The sequence below is a fragment of the Hyposmocoma kahamanoa genome, unplaced genomic scaffold (genome assembly GCF_003589595.1).
Source record: "Hyposmocoma kahamanoa isolate Upper Pololo Valley unplaced genomic scaffold, ASM358959v1 99879, whole genome shotgun sequence".
Lineage (NCBI taxonomy): Eukaryota > Metazoa > Arthropoda > Insecta > Lepidoptera > Cosmopterigidae > Hyposmocoma > Hyposmocoma kahamanoa.
Window position 1 is genome coordinate 1,680,928 of NW_020656077.1, and position 24,499 is coordinate 1,705,426.

The following is a 24,499-nucleotide window of genomic DNA, read 5'->3' on the forward strand; positions in this document are numbered from 1 at the left end:
TGCACATTTGTGTGTTTGGAAGCACGTTTCGGGTTAACTTTGCAAGATGGTGACAGAATTCCCAAAAACAAACCTCATTAGTCATATATATCCTGCCGGCAGCCTAGCCGCACTTTTGATTAACAAGAATACATACTAACTTATCTAATACAGAAACATTTTTTTTAGAAGTTGTACTTTCATAAAATTTATTTGGTTCACCTTAGGTAAACTTGTCTCGAATGACATAAAGTAGAAAATATTGTGAAGGGTACAACCCTAGAACTGATTCTATTATTTGAGGAGAGGTCTGGTATGGTGCAGTAACATTATCTTTTTCATATTACGCGCTGTACTGATGAGGTGCTTGTATTTGTTTTAGTTTTAATTTCTATGTATAAAATATATATTATGTTTTAAACGTCGCTGTAAGGAAACTGTACGAAAAAATATGAAGAGAATGAATCAAGAAACAAGCGGCATTTAATGCATTCCTTTGTATCGCTGCCTAATTAACAAAAACTGCTTTCTTAATGCTTTAAGGTTGATTATAAAGGTAGACAAGTAAATAACTCACAATTTTCCCAACACTATTACACGTAAATATGTATAAAAATAAATCTATTTACATAAGAGTGATTAGTTCGTTATAGTAGCTATAATTTGTTTCCAAATTATGTTATATACTTCAGTAAATCTTTTAATAAATATTATTTATATTACTATGAATTCCAGCTTTTTATTTTATGCACTTTTGCACCTTCTGTAGTTTACCTTCACTAGTTGCACTTTGCATGGTGTTAAAATTATGTAAGCCTCTAAAGTCATATTTTGACTATATTTACATTTTTTTTTCAGTAAGTGATATTAAAATCTTTTAATTGCTCTTAATAATTTAATACATTTTAAGTATTAGATTAGAGAATGCATCAGCTAATCAATTTCAATAATGCAGGCATTCATAAACTGTACTCAAATGTTCATAATTTTCAAGCAAGATGGAACCATGCTTAATTTTATTATAATATAGTTTTTGTTTACCTTGGTGCACTTTCAGTATTTATTTCAAATCATTTACTTTTGTAAATGATTTCAAATAAATATTGAAATCGTTTTCGACGTGGTTCCATTTTCTCGTGTACCATTATACATTACGTGTGTGTAAATAACAAGATGGCCGCCATCGTAACTTTGCAGGCAAATCGCACTAACGAGGATTGGCCTGATGGGCACTTTGACGATGCTCATACCAAGGTGATTGACACATTTTACACTAAAACTTACGTTCCTCATAGTCAACAGGTTCTAATTACATACCTATTTATTTCTCATAACGCAGCAATTTTCTTATTTGATTACGAAATTTATTCGCAAAACACGCGCTGTAGGTATGTAAAGCGAATTTGTTCTAAACAGTTCTTTCAATCATAATTAATTGTTCTAAAAATTTACACGCTAGCTTAAGCTCTGCACTAAAATGCCATCACTAAAGTTTTAACTTTCATTTACTAACAAAGTTTGACTTAAAATATAACACTATTACATTAAAACACTGACCGCCTATAGGAAGTACTGCGATTTGAGAGAGAGCTCCTACAGTTAGAGCAAGAAGAACTTCGGAGGCAAAGAGAAAACTTACTAAGAGATCAGACGAGGATTATGCAGAAGTCAGTGCAGGATGTGTCAACTGTACTGGGCACTCCTGAAAAGCCACCGTTGCACAGTCGCCCGACAAAGAGCCCCAACTACAGGCACTCTATGCCTAATCTGTTGGTAAACGAAAGCTACACACCAGTAACACCTACCATTCCTGAAAGACCACCCTTCGATGAGAACATGAAGCGAAAACCTTTTGTTTCTGAAGAACACATTCAAAGACACTTCGGCGTAGAAGAAAGTAGGAAAATCCTCTACGAAGAACGATCGAAGGTCCCTGAAGTGAGGAGGCAGGTGCCAAATGTTGTAAGGCCGCCACAGTCCATATTGCCTCCTAAACCACGAAGTCGAGAGTCCATTGAACGAGAAATTACTATGAGGTAAAAATTTAGTAAATTTAGTAATTTAGTAATTTTATTTATTTTTGTACATAAAAATAAATACGTTCAGTTACCGATAACAGGTACAGGAACATATTACACCTTATGGAATACGTACGTTTAAGACATGTACTTTTAAACTTATCTAAACCGGTTACACTGGCTCCTCTCTGGTCTCGTAGGTAACCAATTCTAGAAAGGATGTAAAGTCTGTTCCAATGCATTCCGAACAAACAGCAAACAAGAGTGTTTGGTTAAAATTCTAAAGCAATCACTCAATAAATCGAACAAGCAACACATGCACGTATATTTCGAAGACCTCGACTTGATATCAGCATTGTCTCCAACAATATTCATCCGAACAGCATCGCAAAATAGTATATGAAAAATGGTAGTCCAAAAGTGATGTTATTTTTATCTATACATCCATGACCTATCTGTGGTTGCTTATTAATAATAAATTAAGATTTCGGAAATTTTAAATATCTATCTTCCAAAAAATTGTTACATTTTATTGATTTCAGTATTGGTATATAAAATTGGACGTTTACTATATTTTTATGGTTATTTAGGAGCAGTCGTGTGCCGTCAGCAGTGGAATACGTGAACGTGGATAGAACCACAGTGCAGTTGCGACAGAAACCCGTCCACACAGCTGCGGGTCCTAACGTTAACAACGGGCAATATCATCCTATGACTAGACACACACTACAGGTATTTCATACGAAGTAATTTTAATCTACAAAGCCATTCAGAGTTCTTCAGCTCTAAAAGTAAATGTTTGTTCACGAGCGAACAAAAGCGTACTTAGTCCAAGGAAAGTACTGCCACCTTACTTATTTCTGCCGCCAAGGAGTAAAGTGAGCATTATTGCATTTCGGGTTTGAAGGGTAAGGTGCGGGTAATATTACAGGCACATGAGACTTGTCAACTTATGTCTCAAATTGATTACCGCAGTGGCAGTCGCGATTTTAAGCTCTGAGCGCTACGCCAACTGTTATGGACAGGTGTGTTGCTTACCTTACCACCAGGTGCACGTCTTGTTCGTCGGCCTCAAGTGTTATCTTTTTTATTTTATTTTTTTTATATGAATATTAATGGCTTTATCGTCTCATTTAGCCAATGAAAGGGCTGGGAAAGCAGAATTACAGATTATGGAAGAGGTACGGAATTTGGATGTAAAAGGATTTGGTAGGTTGGGTAGCTGGGTAGCTATTCATATATCGGCATACATATTAAAGCTCGATATTATTATTTTCGATAAATGAGGCCAGTACATTACAAACATTTTAGTTACATAAATACAATAAACTTGTTATGGTGGTGGGGAGTGGGACACTCATAAAAACGTGAATACTTTGTGTCATTCGCAACTTTACTTCAATAATGTGCATAATCTGTATCAGGCATAAAGCTTAAACGAATATATTTATTGTCTATTATTCACTCTTCTTATCGTTCACCTGAAGCACTGTAATATGTCGTAAATACAATAGTATTTAGCCCATCATCGTTTATAACTTCAACTCTGCTCATCAAAACATGGTGTCAGAAGTGCTTCAGGTGAACGACGAGAGGAGTGAGTTATAAACAATAAAGATAATCGTTTGTGCTTTAGGCATGATACAGAATATGTAACAAATAACTTATTTCACGTCTACTTTACTAAAAATATAAACATTCTCTGTATGGTGGGTAAACGATTACTTCTCAATCTACGGTTGAAATCCCTGTTCATCCAAAATCTACCAATGACTTTAATTTCAAGTTTGTACACTTTTATGTGTTTAATCTCTCGCTAACGGTAAAGGAAATCCTTGTGATGAAACTTGTATGTGGAAGAAAGCTCCCCCAGGTTATTTATAATTTATGTATATAATTCTGTGGCTTTTGTGAAAAAGAGTACAAGCCAAAAAAACAAGGAGACGCGAAAACCGGTTAAAGCCTAATATGATATTAAGCGTTAAGTGTTTTTCGCGTTTTCTTGTAAAATTGACTTTTTTGACTTGTATCCCTTTTCACTAGAGTCACTGTACATACCTATATATATTATATATTTGTTTGTACTGACAGGCGTTGAGTGCCGCGCCGACACCCAAGCTCATATCGAACGCGGACTGGATGCAATCACGCAACCGTAAACCAGCCAATTACAACTATAATCAACATTGGCTGATACAGGTAGACGACAACGGCACGCGATTCTAACACACTTTCTTATTTATTAATATGTCATTGGTGAATGCAATGGATATTCTCTATACAATGCACTTAAAATGATAATATAAATGCTTTTTGGTATTATAAATACCAGCGCTTACTCGCACATAAACTTACAAGGTATAAAGGCTAGCAAGTTATAAAAATCATAATTAGATGTCTAAAATGTAAATAAAATGGACATCGAGTATATAACCAGAAATAGATACGAAATGCATTTAATTTGTTTGAAAACTATTCTGCCAAATCATTACGGTGACAACTGCAATCCGATTGGCCAGCCCGAATTCGAACCAATTGACGGGTGTCGACAATTGTTTCACTTAAATCGACCAGTTTAATTTGAACTTTGCTACAATAGACGAAAATTTAAAAATTACATATTGTTTACAGAGAGCGGCACGAAAGACTAGCGCTGACTGTTTTAATTTTATTAATGACTGTTATTATTTGTTTTTGTTAAGTTTCAGTTTATTTGTGATTTTAAACAGTGAATATGCCTAGAAGAACTACTGTTTTGAGACGACAGGCACGTAAAATGGTGTATGACGTGCATTGTTTTTTAAAGAAAGAAACGAATGGATTCATTGATTCTTTAAAAAAAATTAAAAGTCGAATTGACGAAGCTACGAATATGATACTCAATGCTTCGGAAGGCACCACTGTGGATCTAAACCAGATAAAACAATCTGCACAATTTATCAAAACGGAAAATATGCAAATAAGCGTAATTAGTGATTTAGATAAAATCCAAAAAAGAACAGCAGAGGCTACAAAAACGTCAATCGCAACGCAATTTCTACTCAAGCCAATAGTTCCGATTTAATTGCAGTGTTCCGAACTCTGGCAAAAATCGTTCTCGTACAAAACCGGTTACTCATATCGATAATTTCGACCAAGGTGTTATAAAGAGATGTATTCACAATTTTCACGTAACAAACGGCGAACTTCCCACCATTGCAAAGTTAAAAAGTAAACTAGAGCAAGATATTAATTTCCAAGGCTCAGAACGAAGTCTTCGACGAATTATCAAGGATTTGGGCTTCCGGTGGAGAACGACTGAAAACAACCGTAAGGTATTGATACAGACTTCAAATATACGTTAGCTACGAATCGAATATTTACAAAAAATCAAACAATATCGTCAAGAAGGAAGACCGATTGTATATACAAATGAATCCTACGTAGATTCGTCGCACTCTACTCCAAAAACTTGGACCGACGGTACTAATAAGGGCATAAAAAAAACGATTTCAAAAGGTCAACGAGTTGTTATTGTCCACGCAGGATCAGAAACTGGGTTTATAACGAACGCGTTGCTAACTTTGAAAGCCGGTACCCAAACAGGCGACTACCATAACAACATCAACTACGAAAACTACGAGAAATGGATTAGAACACAACTAATGCCTAACCTACCCCTAAATCCGTTGTGGTAGTCGACAACGCTTCGTACCATAATAAACAATGGGATCTCGCACCAACTTCAAACTCGAGAAAAGCGGTCATGCAAGCTTGGCTCACAGAAAAAGGAATTCAGTATGACCCAAAGTTACTAAATCCTCAATTGTATAATTTGATAAAAGCCAACAAGGAAAGATTCAAAACGTTCTGCATAATTCCGAATCCTAGCTGAAGAAAATCACCAAGTGCTAAAACTACCGCCATACCACCCGGACCTGAATCCCATCGAAATGGCATGAGCCGCTATTAAACAATACGTAGCAAGCAAAAATGTCAAATGGAACATTAATAAGTATATAGAGCTTATTAAGGAAAAGGTATCACTAATGAATGACCGGGATTGGGGCAAATTATGCAAAAAGGTGAAAGATATAGAAGAGCAGTATGCTAACAATGACCATGTTGTAGACATGCTTACAGAGGAATTTGTTATTCGCGTCACTGAAGACGATTCCGAAGATGACATTGATTCCGATGATGACAATGAAGACAACGACCACCGAAGTAGCCCAGAGCCCGGGCCCTCAATGAGCAAAAGGCACTGTACGGGCCCCCCATACGATAATTTAATGGAAGGCGTGATGCCGTTATCAGACTCGGAATAATTTCTTTTTAAATAAAAATTACCAAGCATTTTTTTTCCCAATACTAATTGACCCTGTCATTGACAAAGATTCACTATCTACATTTTTCATTGCCGAAAAGTGCTTCCATAGATTTAATTGCCTCTGTAGTCGAGTGTTTCACGTGATTGCGAATAACAAACATTCATGCATACAAACATTCGAACTTTCGCATTAATTACTGAGATGACGATGTTTTTTAATACTAGCTCATACAAAACAAAGTTAGACATAAAAGGCAAAAAACACTTGCTTTTTTATTTTATTTTTGATATAACTATTGTGTGCGTGGCAGCGCAGCTATCCCCTCTATATTTCGGTCACCGCTAGACTTACGTGCCGCTACCTGTATTTAATTACCGATGAAATGTGATTCCGTTTGTTTTGTAATTAGATATTTTGCCTAATGAGTATCCAAGGATGGATGGCCCTTATTTCGTCTCTATTTCTGGTTATATTTTCAATGAAAATGGATAACCGAGCAAAAAAATATATTTTGAATTGTAGTTTCCTATGTTTGACCATGATAATAAACATTTAGAACTCTTTTCAAGCTGTAATTTGATAAAACTTAGTACAATTCACGTTTTGCTATATATATTTTTACTTAAATTCGTTTAACAATAATTATAATAAAATGCTATGTTGAAGGTCGTAAATTTTATGACACTCGGGAGCCAAAACATTATTGTACAACAAAACAGTTTTGTTTATCATTCGTGCTTTGTTTCTCGTGGGTGGTGGTTGTTAGGGTTTTTGCTTATTGTTAATATTTTGTAATAGATAATTTAAATTGGAGAAAATGAGAACCTCCTCCTTTCCCAATTCCGTTAAACATAAAAGGTTTAGCACACCAGCATTCACACTTTGACAATTACATTTCTTTGTACATTTTAGACATCTAATTATGATTTATACTATAGATGTGGACACACGCGCACGCACATGTTGCAAAATTTTAAACAATTAATTTCTACTACAGACTACATGAATTAGTCAACAATAGCGTCTTCACTATAGAATCAAACCACCAAATATTTTTATACTTATTTTTTCTGAAAACTCAATTTATCACTTTTTAAAGGCAAGCGATAAAGCCGACACTTGATGACTGTATATCACTTAAGTAGTAAGTGCTTACGCAACATTCAAATAAATCTATCCAATTTTTTAACAATTTGCAGGAAGCAGAACAACGACGAATAGAAGAGCAGAGGAACAAGTTGCGGACCAACCAAAGACATTCTTACCATCAAGATATGGCTGCGCCGCCTCTCCATAATATGCAACCTTTGAGCACTAGGTGACTACTTTTTTATTGCATGATTTAAATACATATTATATTGCCACCCTGGTTATTTAACGGATTTATCGGTTTAAACAATTTCTTCAAATTGATTTGGAACCACTAAATGTGAGTAAAATCTGCAGAACAAATTTCACCTCCAGTCTCATAGTGGGATTGTTTTCTTACCTACCAAAGAACTCAGCGTTCTCGTGTCTGAATAGGTTAGTTCCTTTGTACAATTAATCTGCTTACACTGAAGAAGTCTAGATAATTCATCTAGAGAAAAGTCTCAATGTTAAATAAAATTTTAATAAAACTACACCAGCAATCTTAGTGCATATAGGACGGGAGGCGTAATTAGCGTTATTTCTCGAACAAAACTTTCTGCCACTTTTTGAGGGTTGGGAGGGTAGTAGGTACTACAAGCAAACAGGTACACTCAAATGCAAAAATGAATTGTGTCACTATGGTCTCACACGAACAAAAGTCTACAAGACTAGCTTATTTTTACAAATACACAGATAAAACACACACACACGTCTTGTCCGTACACAGAATAGGCTTATAAAAATAAATCGATTCTCATGAATGTACTAGAGACGGAAAGTTATCAACGTGACGGTGTCGATATGTATTACGTACTGGTTAATCACGTATATGAAAAATGTAATTCCACCCTTGGCTAGACTGGATGTAATGAATTTCTTGTTCCGGTTTTGTGTGTAGTGTAACAGTGGTATTGTTTTACTTGTATTTGCTAGAGGAGATTGCCCATTGACTTAGCAATAAATGAATGACAATGAATACAAGCCAAAGTCTAATCCAAAACCCGCGAAAAAAATTCCGTAGTTTATGTCTTTTCGTGGTCAGCGTTGGCAAGCATGGCCGGAGTTAACCTCTACAAACGTAATGACATGTATAGAAATATTAAAAACTAATACATTTAATTTAAACTGTAAAGTCATTGCAGTATTGCTTAATTTTGTTTGCCACAATTTAAAGGCCCAAAAGTTATCTATATTCAGCTTCTACTGGAAATAACAAAATGCACTATATTTAGCTTATAGTGAAAACTACTTGAACACAAGAGTTATGGAGTAGTCTTAATGTGAGTATTAATTAATTTTATAGTATTATGTTGAATTTTATACGAATTCACTTCAAGTAATAAGAGTTGTGCAGATATATAGGTACATACAAATATTGTAAATGTGAAAATAGCTATGTCTCTATGTTGGTAGTTATGACGTGCTGTAAGAAATGTATCGATGATTCGAATTTCTAGATTCCAACTAGAAGTAAACTCAAAGTTTCATAATCTCGAAAACCGATTTGTAACAAAACCGTTATGCTTTCAGGGGATTTTGGTTGCTTATTACAAAGAAAAGATTAAATTAGTTTGTTTTGTAATATTCCTAAAATAACCTAAAAAAATACATTTGGGATTACAAAAATTCGAGCAAACATTACTTCGGGCAAATGTATTTTCGGCCTTCTGATTGATAACTCCAAACAGTAAAACGAATACAATAACATTTTGTTAGTTATTTATTACTAACATTTATAATAATAAAAAGTCATTTTAAAAATAAGATTAACTTTAAATCAACTCTATAGTTTCTTTGTTCTAAATCTAAATCTTTCAATCGCTTATGGTCGGAAATTAAAATTGCCGTAACGTGTCTCTTTCTGTCTTTTGCGCATGTCTTGTGTAGGATAAAGAACAATTAGCTATTTGGTTATTTTTATTGCTTTTGTACTTTATGTGTATTATCTGTATGTACTCGTATATGTAGTTTATTTTTCTTATAGTACGACATGATTTATGATTATGTATTTTAACAATTACAATTTATTTTCATTATTTATAATTTATTACTTTATTATTTAATATACAATAGGACGGAGAAATCTATTTGAATAAACTTCGTTATATAATCTGTAAATAAAAATAGGAGCTAAAAAAGCGCGTCGCTTCTATATAACGAAGAAACAGCGTCCATGAAATACGATAATAGGGAATTTCATAGGCATGCATATGTCAAATGACCAATGTTTTCAAATATTTTTTTATGTAATCAATAAATTGAATCAATGTGATCGTTGTGAAAAAAATGTTATATAATAGACAGTTAGCAATTAATGTAAAAAATAGGCTTATGTATTTGGCTTGGCTAGACTGGATGTAGCAGAGATTTTTTTGCAAGTTGTTTATGTATAGCGCAAGACGACATGTTTCGTGGAGTACTTGACGCGGTGAATTCGATAATGGAAATGAAAAAACATAGATTTGAAAGTAGTGTTTATTGTGCGATAGTTGTTTTGTGTTTGTACCTTGACAGAGGGGATTGCCTCCAGTCCTATATGCTCTAAGTCAGCAATTATGTTTGAAAATTAAAACGTTCTAGCAACTTATTTGCAATTAAGCGTAGTGATAGCGACTGGTGTTCAAAATCAAATCAACAATTTTAAAAAAACGTGTTAACAACACACATATAGGAAAAAGCAACTTTTAAAAATTAACAATGGCTTTCTAAAATAACAATTTTTCTCCTTAGGAAAATGGTTTAAACAAACTGAGGGGTATCTAGCGCGCAAAATCGACAAATGTTGTGACGTATTTTATACGCTTGCAAACTCGGTTTCATATTCGTAATAATATTCGCACAATCTGGATAAATCTGTGCAATCAATTTAAAAAATAAAAATTTTGGTTTGTTCCTACTATTCGTGAAATGCAGCGATAATTTGAATTTGGAATGAGTTGGCATTTTGCGCGACTTTTTGCTTAGGGGATGGAAAAAGTTTCTATAGTTTAAGACTTTTTGCAAATAAACACAAATATGTGATGAAATCATCATTTGACTAAATGAATTACAAGTTACAATTTCTTGTAAAGGGATGTCGCTCTAGACCCTTTCCTCTTATTTTGACTTAAAATTATTTATATTGCTCGACACATTGACCTAATGGCTCAACAGCAAAAAATATGCTAAGTGTCGCCATCATTGCATAGGTACTACTACTATATTATTATATTGAGTGTGCGTTATACGGTCACGCTTCGCGACATTATTTGGAATTAATTATATTTGACAGAAAATGCCTCATTTATATAATGTTACTGGTACGATGGTGTAAAAAAATACACTCTCACTCAAAAATACACTCCATGTTTTAATAAAATTTTGCAACTAATAATTTTAGGATTAATTTGTGATTTAATAAATTTTGCATTCTTAACTCACATTTCAACGTACTCTTCCGCTCTAATGAAAGTTACATTTCCAATGTTATCACTAGCCTGATAACAACCTAACCATTCTCTCGATCTATGATATTTGAAATAAATATTTTAAATGATAAGTGTATACTAATATTAATAACAAAGAGCAACTTTTTTTTGTAATATCAAATAACGAGACGAACAAGTCGTGCGCCTGATGGTAACTACACGCCTGTCGATAACAGTTGCACTGCCACTCGGAGGTTTAAATCGCAAAGATCTGAGGGGCACTGCCACTGCGCCTGTCACCGTGTATGTCAGACGTAAGCTGACAAGTCCCATGTGCCTGTAATTTCACAAAAACACAACTCCCAGAGCTTCTTACTCTCAAGGGAAGTTGCCTAACGAACAAGTAATAGAGTTTAATCAATGTGACGATTTGGAGGCAACTTGCACAGAACTACAGCACAAGCCTCCACTATTTACTTACCTTGTGGTTGTACTACTGAGACTAGAGGTAACTGTCTCCGTGGCCGAACGGTTAACATGCCCGTGGCCGAACTGTCAACATGCACTGCCACGCAGAGGTCCCAGGTTCGATTCCCGGGCCGGGAGAAATAATTGTGTGGCCTACATCTCATGTAATTTGTGGTTGTCTATGTGTGTGTCCATGGCACCCGCGACACAGGGTGTTTCTAGTGCGGTTTTGTTAAGTGTGTGCGTTAAAAAATATATATTCCATTACTCTTTTGTATAACTCAGTATTCATAGTCCAGATCGTAAATCGTGTGTAATGATCTGGTATGGAGGCGTTTACTTTAGGCGTTTTATATAAACATTAGTTTATACTTGTTTTAGAGTTTATTTTTCTATGATTTACTTTATTTCACTTTTCTTTACTTTTTATTTCAGCTAATAATAGCTGCCAAGGGATTAATGTTTATATAACTCATTTATTTATTTGCAGCCAACAACATTTGCCACAAGAGATGAAGCGGACGGTGCGACCCGAGGTGCCACGACCCGAACCTCCCCGTGAAGACAAGCTGCTCAGCGTCAGTGGACGGAGGAAATGCTCACATTGTGGCGAAGAACTTGGTAAGATTTACGCGACGACATTACTTCATCATACTTAGCCAGTGCGTTTGGTTTATTCCAAGCGGTTCGGTACGCACATAAATGTGGCATCATGTTAAAATTCTTTGTTGAAAATTGTATACATTAAATAATGTGCATTTACGTAGGTTCTTAGCATTCATTCGATGCACACGTTGTGGCTTTTAAACACGTTTGTGGTATTTATTTTAATTCACCCAGTGTTTCTTGATTTGACTTCGAATGGAGCTATTGCATTGTGTATTTGTGCACAGGTCGAGGTGCAGCCATGATAATCGAGTCGCTATCACTTTGCTATCACGTGTGGTGCTTCACGTGTGCCGTGTGCGGCACACGGCTAGGCGACGGCCGCGCGGGCGCCGATGTGCGCGTGCGTGGAAACCGCCTCCACTGCCACCAGTGCTATTCCGGCGACGATGGCAGGAAATACTCTTGCGTCTAAAACCACTCCTTAGAGGGGACCATACATGAGTTGATACAGTACTATGTAAAACTCCTCGCTGTGTGCACGTTGCCTTGTCTTGTACACGCGAACATCAAATCTGCGAACAAGATTTTCATCAGCATAAATGTTACGTGCCAATAAATAAATGTTCGACCACATGTACATAGTCAGGAGTTACCAAATTGATTGGATTGCTCATTTTAGGCGGAAATAAATCCCATAAAGTTGCGTATACTAGGTACCACAAAGTTGTGGTTAGCAAATACAGCATCTATTTTTACATGACATGTTTCTTTTATAAATCTTCTGGCCTTTGGAAATATCGTTTTAAAATAGTTCAAAAAAAATGTTTTTTTTTAAGTATGCGATCGTAACGCAGTTCGTCAGATCATCCAGCATCGCAGTGACTGCAAACGAACTGCTTTTAGCCCAACGATTGTATATTTTCTATGAATAAATGAACTGCATCAATATTAAGTGTGGATTTTGTGTGATACAAAATATTATAAAGTTTATTTTATCGGCTTGTGACTCACCCACGGATAGTCCTTATTTGTGCGAGCCGTTATTGCCATTACCGTGATAGGAATCTAACACGCCTTCTGTCAATTAGTATATGCATGTCGTCAAAACGTCACAGCGACTCAGCGAGATTCTGAGTCGGCTATTGCACGCTTTTGTTTACATCACCTAAAAAGTACATGAAATGCACGGAGTACCCAACTACGAGTAGCACTATTTTTTGATGATTTTATAAGCTTAGCTATAGAATGCACTTGCACTTACGCGTATGCGTCTGCAGTACGATCGTCGATTCCATTTCATTTTTGTGCCATGTCATGACGTTATTTACCTAATAAAGAATGAGAGTACATTTACCAGACGTACCAGACAAATAATTTGTCAATATAACCTTTTACTTTCTTAATTTGTACCTATTTTAAGTTTTTAGGACTTTGTTCTGAAATTACATATAATTGGTAACAAGTCTTCTGTGTCTAGAAGTGTACTTCTTATAATATTAAAATGTAACATTTTGTAAATAATTCTTAATTTATGATTTTAGTGTGTGTTAAAGTTTAGCTTTAATAGTGAATAGTTTTCAATACTGTAGTTTATAATACAAAACATTTAATCCAAAAATGTGTACGAAGATTATGTTATCGTCAAAGTATTTCTTACAATCTTAACATCCCTTACTTATTTTCTATATGGGCACCTTATTTAAGAAGTTTAATATTTTAAAGGCCCTAATTATGACCAGAGCAGTAACTTTGTAGCTCCTACACCAGAGCAGTAACTTTGTAGCACCTACATAGGGGAGGAAAGCTGCACCTAGATGTGGTACGCGTGGAGTTGATTACATTAGTAACAGATATTTCTTTTGTGATTCATGTGGCACTATGCACTATCATTATTGTAATTAGTTATTGAATGTGTACATTATCTATGTTGATAAGTCGAACTGTATAACAATAAATATTACGAATATTGAATTACCTACCTCTTTGTTTTGAATTTCTTCTAAGAAAAGATGAGCTCCTCGCCTTTTTTTGCTGAAAAGAAAAGCACCCAATTTCTTTTTTTCACGTGAGTTTGTGTAAAGTCGAAATTTGGAAAATACTCGACGGCTGTGCAAATTTTAACCTCGATCTCATATTGTCGGTCTGAACTTTACTAGGTCTCTCGGGACCGCATCGCGCATATATTCCAACGTGTTTTGTATGGAATTCCAATAGTTAATTAATTAAATGTATTTATGCATAAATTATGGAAAGAAAGCCATAACCCAGTGATAATTGCAGTCTCTTAACAAAAGTTTAAGCATTTCATTCACTTTGCGACTTCGTTTAACTCGTATTCCATTGTCGTCTATGTAAGACGGACACGATTAGCCTGGCGACTTTTTAAAGTTAACAACTTGCATACCAAGTCACACTCCCCTTCATTTGCCGAAGACAAAATAAGCCTGATTTCCATTTGTCTGACGTGTCGTGTCGTGACGCGTCAGAACGGTACCTATATAAAACCGATACCGACAGAAATGTAAATCCGGCTTACTACTTTCGAACTCACGTACTATTAAGTAAAAAATTTGATTTAAGTTGTGATATCACTTGAGGCTGTTGTAATCTGGCATGAATATTTTTTCAACTTTTAATACTGGTAAAGTAGAGTTACTGTGAGTAATTAAATCTATAATTTAAAACGAATAGGTCGCGACCATCTAGGTTTAAAGTACGTGTTTGCACATTTAAAAAGTATTTACGCATTTTGATTTAAACTGGCACAGTGCCGCATGCCGGTGGGGCAGGCCTCATCCGTAACGCAAGACCACTGACCCTCGCGTTCTGCTTGATTTGCCCCCATAGTGCGACGCAGTAAATAATAACCTACTGCCTTCTTAAAATAACTATCGAGGCAACTTAACGTGAATTGAGTATAGCCGGATCGGAAGTCGCCAGTGACAGTGATGTCTCCTTCAACTATCCAGTCAACTGACATTACAACTAGTGTGACCTTACGAGGGGAATTACAAACAATAGATAAATTGCACTGTTTCCCACGCTCTCATATAATCTAGCTAATTTTAATTCTATGACAAACCTAATATTGTAACTTGCATTGAGTGAGATATTTAAAGATTAGTTATGAGACTTAAATTTTACAGCAGTTTTAGAACTTTATTTTTCTCTAAATATAAATAAAGACGGCCTCTGTGGTCAAGCGGCTTACACACCAATTTTCATAGTGTCGTCATCTCTGAGCTTCCATGTTTGATCCCCGGTCGTGTCAATGTAGAAAAACTAAATTTTCTGTATTGTATCGGGTCTGGGTGTTTGTGGTACCGTTGTTGTTTGCGATTTCTATAACAGAAGTGCTTTAGTTACTTTAGGATCGGAGCAACGTACATTGTCTATATTTTGTTTTATTTATTTTATTTCAATGTGACAAAAAGTGACAGCCCTGTAAGAAGCACGCGACTTGAAAGGATGCGGTTTCAAGTTAATTCTCCGCACTAGATTATTCATATCCTTACTTGATATAAGTAGGTGTAGGTAAGTGAATAGCTTGCGTAGTTTTAAATGCTGCTACCGTGGCCGAATGGTTACCATGCTGGTCTGCCACGCAGAGGTCCCGGGTTCGATTCCCAGGCCGGGAGAAATATTTTTATGGCCTACATTTGTTTCTCTCGTGATTTTGGGTGTAATTTGTGGTGTCCATGGCGTCCGCGATGCAGGGTTTCCCTACTGCGGTGTTATGACTGCGTCCTTTATTTATATTTATTTTATTTTGTAGGGTATTTTATTATCATGTCCGTATAACAAAGATAGTTGCTTGGGCCGTGGGAACATGGATGACTTATAAATATCTTTTAGTTCAGCCACAAATTGTATTTGTGAGTTATAATTTGGTCCAACATAGTGAAATATGTACTCTCAGGACAAACGTTTCGGTTTTTTTAAATACGAAATTCATCAGAATCTCTCTTTTTTATAATACCAAGTGAAGGGATGAGCAAGTCGTGCGCCTGGTAGTAAGCCACATACCTGCCTATAACAGTTTCAGTGTTACTCAGAACTTGAAATCATAAAATAATGTGACCATTACTGCGGTAGAAATAGGTATGGTGGCAGTACTTCCCTGGACGAGTTCTTTCACAAGGAGCTCTACTGCTGGTTTCAATTTATCTCTCCCATAAAGACAGGGTAAGTGGTGGCGCAATGCATTTTAATTCACCTACTGCGCTGAATTTATTATATTTTTAATATTTAGAGGAATTCATCAAAACCTCACTGCAAAGATGAGACATGTCGTGGCGCGGTGTGCTCGGCAGTAACCACAGAATATCAAATAGCGCGAACCATTACACATAAGTATCAACTCAGTAAAATAAATTTACACTTGAAAACGTCATTAAGCTACTTCTCATTCACAGTACGGACTTTCCTGAGACTAATGAGAGTTTCTTCTTGTTCTTTTCAAATGAACTTATATTTTATGGAATACGCTTTGATCCAGATTTGTGTGGAATCTAGAGGCATGTAGTCTTTAACTAACACGTAAACTTCAATTTTGTAATGTATCTTTTAAATCCAAATTTCAATTATTTTTAATGTAGGTTTTAAAGTTACTAAATGATAATATATGCTCCGGAAGCAGAATCGAAGTCAGAACAAAAGTTGCAAACAAAATTACTTTTCACCTCACTAGCTCGGAAAGGCTTTCTTTCTCATTAGAAAGAAATCTGCGCGCAAAAGAGCGTTTTTTTCATACTAGTGTGGAAAAGGTTTTCGAAATTCGAACTTGACGATTGACTGTGGTGCTCCTATCTTTTTCTTTCGATGAAAAAAAAAAAAACAACGACACGTTCAACTACGCGATTTGTCTTATACATTATTTAGGTAATATAAATCCGTTGGTATAATTTATCCTTATTATTATCGACTTTGAATTGACAACGATGACTAATTTTGTTTATTAAATTGTTTTAAACTGATTTGTTCAACTGTTTTCCTTTCATCTACTTACCATTTTCCGTTAATTATCCAGTAAGTACCTGACGTAGTGAATAAGGGACCCTATTATTTGTATATCAAAAATGCCATTTAAAGCGTGAGAACCAGCAAATTACTGAGATTCTCGCCTGTTCTTTGACAGAGTTTTAAGCAATTATTTTATATGTTAAGTATATTATATGTATTGCAGAATAAAATATTTTTTAATTTAATTTGTAGTAAATTGTAAAATCAAGATTTATTAAAACTTGACCTGTCTGTATGCAAAACATCTTTAGTTTTTCGATTCTTTACTCCAATTACTAGGTATTCATAACAGGTAACATATTTATTTATTTATTTAAACACTTTATTGTACCACAAAGTAACTTACAAATTTTCAGAAACAATTTAAATATTTGTGTACAAAGGCGAGCTTATCCCATAAAGAGATTTCTTCCAACTAACCTTTATATATCATATCATATTATATTATAACAATTGAATCAACTTTTACGTAGATTATTTACTTGTAGTTTCTCTACTTGTACGCGTATTAATAAAGACAACCACACGAGTAAATGAATTTAAAAACAATTAAACATTTTTTGCAGTTGTTTTCACAAACAATCACAGTTCACAAGTTCGACTCGCATTTTCAAACGGCTCCTTATAGGGAGGATAATACAACAGTACTAATAAACAATAAACAAACAACAATATTAATACAATGACACTGTGTGTGTATTGGAGCATCTACGAAATTTTTTTATGATATCAAGAGACGGGACAAACAAGTCGTGCTTCTGGTGGTAAGCGATACATCTGTCCATAGTAGTTGCAAAGCCACTCAGAGCTTTCAATCGCAAAGATCTGAGAGATACTGCCACTACGCCCGTCACCCTGAAGTTTATGTTGACAAGTCCGATGTGCCTGCAATTTCGCTAGCACCCTTCAAAACTGGAACGCAGTAAACTATTGCTTGGTGGCAGAAATAAGGTACTGCACTGGACGAACTCTTTAACAGGGACATCTACTGCTACTAAATATCTTCTAGATTTATTAAAATCGCTTCTTCGCTATGATAACTTAAACAGCGCATTTAAAAATCGCAATTTTATGAACTTTGTTCAAGAATTTGCATTAATCACTCGATTCTGAATTGACCGGTTTCCATGGAGTTATTGTTCGACGATTCCCATGCCCTTGTTCTGTCCCCAACTACAAATCGATTGGTTCTCCGCTTATTCACGGACGGAAATCACTGCCATTTTTATTATTCTCCACTCTAGCGCAAATCCGGTACCTACTCCAAAGCATCATCGCAAAATTACCTCAGTCATTATGGGATTATGAACAAGTATATAAGTTACATAGTCAAAAAAATACTGGTAATCTTAAGAAGACATATGACACAAAATAATGATTATTAATTTGCAACATTCGGTTAATATGAAGAAGTAGAACTTTTTCAAAACTCCAAAAATTTTAATATTAATTCAATGTCAGTAATAGGTAAATTTTCGTTTTATCTAGCTTAGTACAAATTGGTCACAGCTAAAGGTTTACAACACATATTACATTTTAAGACTCGTTACTCACTTAAAGATTTGTTATTAGTGGTAATTCACTAATTACAAATTTCTTACGAATTATCGGGAAAACAATAAGAAATCATGGTTACAGATCATCTATAAAAATTTAAAATTATTTTATTTATTTAGATTTAGAATTATTTGTTGATAATTGTTTATGGCGCCCATTAATAACATCGCGGTCAAATTTGTAGTTTAAAAAAATCTGTGGGTGCGTGTACATCTTTGATTGGCCCGGCAAGTAGTGGCCGGAGTATAGCAATATAAACAAATCCTTTTTGGTATTCAAAAGTACGACGTATTCACTTTTCATTATGAATGATATAAGTAGGTACCTAGGGGATATACACATAGCACTTAGTCGATAGCAGACTGGGTATGAAAATGAGACAATAGCGAAGGCAAACCATCCGCGGTTTACAAATTCACTGGCTAAATATTTTGAGACTTCAGTTCCTACGCACTGTAGGGCTAGCATGATGGGACGCGGCTTGCGCTAGAGCGACATAAAACGCGAGTTCTCTATGCGATAATAGCGATTTCTCGCACTTTATGTCGCTTTCGCTCAAGTCGCGCCATGTCGTGCTAGCCCTACTGGTACTTAATGGGATCTATGCACTCAAAGAACAATCAAATCATTTTGAAAAGCGTTTGCAAATACATATCTCGAGATACAATACACATATATATTGGGTGCACACATGCAAGTGCCTGACGCAATCCATTGTTACTACTCATAAACCAAGTAGGAACCTACCTAGACACGTCGCAACGTATTAAAATTGTGAAATTTGCGGCTTTGATCGGTCATACCATTTCCCCAAAAACCTTATACTACCTTCGATATTTACTTGTTTGTAAGTAAAAGACTAGGTACATTAAAATGTAGCTAAGTACGACAATACAGCAACGATTTGTAGAGCAGGCGTTTTGTTATCAAGTGAACAGTCAGCTTTATCAAAGGTGAGCGGGATTCGTCTCCGCTGCCGTCACAATTACTGTACAATAGTCTGACCGGCATTCAGTTTCGCGCCGCCGTCCGCATGCCCACGACGCGTAGTCTATTTTCCTCGCGGTGGTTCCGCCGTACACGCCGATCACCAACCTCAGAAGAGCTAGATGACGTCCGATCCAGAACTACTCCAAGGGGCGAAATGGACCGGCGACCCCGCGTTGCTCGTGTCCTCAGCTCCCCTGCCCGCACTGATCACCAAATCAACCCTACAATTGATGAAGAGTCTCTTGAAAGAGCATTTCCGTCCATGGGACACCTGGAATATGTTCTTGCCGGGTCCTCACCTCCGGCCGAAAGTGCACCAAACATGTACGACAGCTTCGAAGAACCGCCTTTGGATCTAACTGCGCACATATGCGCTGATTCATTGCGTCAAAGCGCCCATGAACAGATGCGAGCTGTTGGTGGAAGATTACGGCTATTGGATGAATTGGAATCTGGAGTAATCACTGTTGAAACGGCGCAAACCACTTTTTCATCGGCTACAGAAGCAGAAAAAAATGTTTGTTTGTTTTGGTCAGCTTTTTTGAAGCTTGCTAACCTCTTGCAACCCCTAATTGAAGCAGGCGCCGATATTTTGTATTATGATGCGCTTGGTTTATCGCCGTTGCACGTGGCAGCATTTAGCGGATCAACAGAATGTGCAAATTACCTACTATCGTGCGGAGCGGATCCTAATTATATGCCGCGATGTTTCGTGCCGCTTCATTGTGCAGCATTCGGAAATTCAGTACAAGTCGCAAAGTTGTTAATCAATCGTGGAGCTTCTGTACATGCTGCTGTGAAATACGTTAATTGTGAAGGTGGCTTGCTCCACTGTGCAGTAAGAGCGAATTCCGTTGAATGTCTTAAACTCTTTATATCACATGGTGTCGATGTTAACCTAATAGAACCCGGAGGCACTAACGCCATTCACCTTGCAGCTGATTTGGGAATGACTCAGTGTCTCACTATACTTCTTGAAACTCCAGGAGCTGATCCAAACGTTAGAACAAGAGTTGGAGACAGGGAGTCCACGGCACTACACTTGGCAGCCGATGGTGGATTTGTCGAATGTGTAGATTTGCTTTTAATAAAAGGTGCCGACGCTAGTTTCAAAAACCACAGAGGTTTCACAGCTTTACATTTAGCTGCACGTTCAGCAAGTTTGGAATGCGTTGAATCATTATTGAGAAAAGGCAACGCCGATCCAAACGCATTGGACTTTGACATGAGAACACCCTTACACGCAGCTATTGGGAAATCAGACAGCGCGTGCGATATTATAGAGACATTAATAAGCTGGGGTGCCAATGTAAATCAGAAAGATGAGTACGGCTTTACACCGCTGCATTTGGCTGCACTGGACGGCTTGTCCGCATGTGTAGAGACATTAATCTATCACGGTGCTGACGTAACGACACGATCTAAAAAAGGAAACTCCGCTCTTAATGTAATTGCTCGAAAGACACCAGCCTCATTAGCTATGGTAACAAGAAAACTCGATTGTGCTATTACACTACATCATTCACAGTCTAGCAATAGAGAAGTTGAACTTGAACTTGACTTTCGTAGTATATTGCAGCATTGCTATCCACGTGAAATAAGTTATCTCAACACTTTTGTAGACGAAGGACAGAAGGAAGTGCTTTTACATCCCTTGTGTTCTGCATTCCTCTATATAAAATGGGAGAAAATAAGAAAATATTATGTGGCGAGATTATTTCTCAGTTTCATATTTGTCTTGTGCCTCACGCTGTACGTGTTAACTGCACTTGCACATAATTGTTATAACGGAAGCAAAGATATGGAAGAAACCATTCAAGAACAAGAATTATGCCAAAAGCAGTCAATACTTGGAGATTTGTTGCGAAAAAACCCTTTTGTTATCGAAATGCAATGGTGGGTGTTGGCGGGCATTACAATATTCGAAATATTCAGAAAAGTATATGGTATCGCTGGGTATTCAACAATGAAACAATACCTCATGCAATCTGAGAACATAATTGAATGGTTTGTCATTGTAAGCGTATTTCTGATATCTTATATTTATACAAACATCACATATACATGGCAGAACCATGTGGGGGCTTTCGCTGTTTTAGCTGGATGGACCAATTTAATGATGATGATAGGCCAGTTGCCCGTGTTCGGCACATACGTCGCGATGTACCAAAAAGTGCAAAAGGAATTCGCAAAGCTTCTCATGGCATACTCTTGCATACTAATAGGCTTTACCATAAGTTTTTGTGTTATTTTCCCAGACTCTTCTTCATTTGCAAATCCGTTTATGGGTTTTATAACAGTGCTGACGATGATGATCGGCGAGTTAAACCTAGATTTGTTACTGAATGAACCCGATGGCAATGACCCTCCTGTGTTACTAGAGTTCTCCGCACAAGTTACGTATGTTTTGTTCCTTATGTTTGTCACAGTGGTTCTTATGAATTTACTTGTGGGCATTGCTGTTCACGATATTCAAGGCTTGAGAAAAACCGCAGGGTTATCTAAATTAGTCCGTCAAACGAAATTGATATCTTACATGGAGCTGGCGTTATTCAACGGTTATCTTCCGAAGTGTCTTCTTAAAATATTACATTCATCAGCTCTTGTCTCACCGCAAGCTTACAGAGTTGTATTGAGTGTAAAACCCTTGAACCCCAGTGAAAAAAGACTACCGCGCGACATTATGATGGCCGCGTACGATATAGCTAAGATGAGAAAACAATACGGACACACAATATCGTCCAACGGGTCTACTACCGGAGCGTATTCCTGCTTCAAAAAATATGAGAATAACAATGACTCTGGCCACAGAGAGTACGGGTACTCGTCTGGCCTAGGCAGTCTGCAAGCGAGATTAGATGAAACATCAGAGAACGTACGGCAATTGACACAGGAAGTCAGAGAATTAAAGAAGTTAATAAGTGCACAGCAGCTCGTCATCCAGCAAGCTCTGGCCGGTGCGATGGACAACCGTTGATGATATAATGGCCGACCGGGTCATTTAGTTTCAATGCCAACGGTACACAAGTCAATAAACTATAGCGAACGTGCATTGTCGTACATTTATACTCGTTTAGTCCCTATTGTTGATGACGATGGTTACGAACTTAAAATTCAGAGTGGTGATATTTTCGATATATAGCTTGTACATAAGAATGTAAACAGTTATATTTTTAATCAGATTTTTGTAGATTAATGTAGAGTGTAAAATTAAAATAGATTTTTTTTAATTTGGTAACGCAGGTCGTACTGAATCATTGTAATGATAGCAAAAAAACATGTTTGTAGTTTTACTTAGATATTTTTAATTTTGTTGTACAACGTAATAATACTTATTAATAAAATGATTTTGAAAAATATATTACTCATTTCTTTTCTCATGTACTAATCGAAAGTTACGTGAGTCAATTAGCGTAAGTACCTTCTTCACGATAGAGATATAAATGGCGCTCAGCAAAAGGTAGAATAAATAGAAATGCCATGGACGCAACGTGGCAGGCGCGACTACGCTGTGCTATGAAGCGGCGGGGGGCGGTATGCTATATAGGCGCAGGGTTCGAAATAACATGGTTATGAAGTGCATCAGTGAAAACAATTTAGTATACTGTACTTATCTAATGGCTTATTAAACAAAACACCATACTATTTTAAAATTAATCTTTCTTTAAATGGCTTCAATCTGTAAGTAAAGACGAGAAGGTAAGACGAGGGTGACACTGAGAGTTTATAGAGTCACAAAACGTAACCATCTAGGAACTAAACTTCTTCGGTGCCTGAAAATAGCATTCCTTGTACGTGTTCCATATTTTTTTGAAATTAAAAGAAGTTGAGACTTCTTTTAATTTGTGTGAAGACAGAATTGTGTAGCGGGTTTATTTAATATGGTACATACAACGACGGGCATTCTTGTAAAATTCACTCAAAAGATTAGTTCAGCACAACCTTATGTGAATACAAACTCACTTTCAATGTACACAACTTGTGCAATGTAAAAAATAAAATAAAAATACTCATTTGACTGAACAGCTCTAAATAATAATGGGAATTTCTCCAACGCCGCAATTTTCAGTGTTTATACACTAAACTCCAATTATTTATCAAAACAAAAATCTACAAAAGAAGAAAGTACCTACAATATAGGTCGAAAGCTAACTGGAGAGCACAAAATTTTCCTAATAAACCTTTCGGACCAAGTGGAGAAAAGATTCTAAAGGTCTAAAACCTGACAACGATGGCGTGTCCCGAATGCAGAATCCCACACAAAGTGTCATTTTTCTCTAAATTGAAACCGTATATCAATATTAGACTTTAGTTCACGTGTAATATATTAGATGACAGTACTTCTAATCTGAATTTCACAATTATTTTAAATCTAGAATGTAGAAATGATATATGATTTATAGAAAAATATTAAAAAGTTAATTAAATTTTAAAATATGAAATAAAAATACTTATGATGACTTCATAAACAAAAAGAACTCACAGATGTTGAAGACAACACCTAAAATTTTTTGATATCAAATTCAGCGTAGTGTGTAGGCATATTTATTCACTACCATTTAGTAATCGCAGATTCATATTAAGTCTTCACAAAAAAGATAACGTGTCTTTCCAGTCTCATTATTTTTTTGTCATATTTTTGTTTTTTCTACATTTAAATTCCATGTTTCATTTTGATTTCAGAGTCGTAAAATTACAATTAGCTTGACGATATTAGTTATACTATTGAGAGTTTTGTACCATTTAGGGACGGATGTCCATGGGGAATCAATGGGGTAATTTATGTTCGTTCAAAAATACTCCAAATTCATCTAGCGCAGTTTACTGATGCTTATAAACGTTGATACAATGATACAAGATCAATTTTATGGGCTCATACAAATACTCTAGTACAATTCTCTCATTTATGCCAATCCCTAAACTGCCTAAATCTTTTGATAGGTCCCCGACTTGTCAGCCTCTATCAAGCCTTTTAGCCAAGTATTTTCGTCAGCCGTCTCTATCCACC

The 24,499-nt window shown here is 36.1% G+C and overlaps 2 protein-coding genes across 6 annotated transcripts in view; both read left to right on the top strand.

Annotated features, from left to right (window-relative positions):
• The window catches only part of LOC113239499 (LIM domain only protein 7), a 112,959-nt gene extending 99,071 nt beyond the window's left edge, over positions 1 to 13,888 (top strand). For 3 of the 5 annotated variants that reach the window (XM_026476530.1, XM_026476531.1, XM_026476532.1), the window contains 7 exons: positions 1,177 to 1,233; positions 1,546 to 2,015; positions 2,588 to 2,729; positions 4,089 to 4,196; positions 7,507 to 7,625; positions 11,804 to 11,934; positions 12,207 to 13,888. In XM_026476530.1, coding sequence (XP_026332315.1) covers positions 1,177 to 1,233; positions 1,546 to 2,015; positions 2,588 to 2,729; positions 4,089 to 4,196; positions 7,507 to 7,625; positions 11,804 to 11,934; positions 12,207 to 12,394 — 1,215 coding nt within the window. In that variant the 3' untranslated portion in view covers positions 12,395 to 13,888. The remainder of the gene's footprint in view (positions 1 to 1,176; positions 1,234 to 1,545; positions 2,016 to 2,587; positions 2,730 to 4,088; positions 4,197 to 7,506; positions 7,626 to 11,803; positions 11,935 to 12,206) is intronic. The other 2 variants (XM_026476534.1, XM_026476533.1) reach the window with 2 other exon arrangements.
• Positions 13,889 to 19,525: 5,637 nt separating this feature from the next.
• Positions 19,526 to 22,562, top strand: LOC113239449 (transient receptor potential channel pyrexia). The gene has a single exon (XM_026476462.1). It carries the CDS (start codon positions 19,535 to 19,537, stop codon positions 22,466 to 22,468), a length of 2,934 nt encoding a protein of 977 aa, XP_026332247.1. The 5' UTR covers positions 19,526 to 19,534; the 3' UTR covers positions 22,469 to 22,562.
• The last annotated feature ends 1,937 nt before the right edge of the window (positions 22,563 to 24,499 follow it).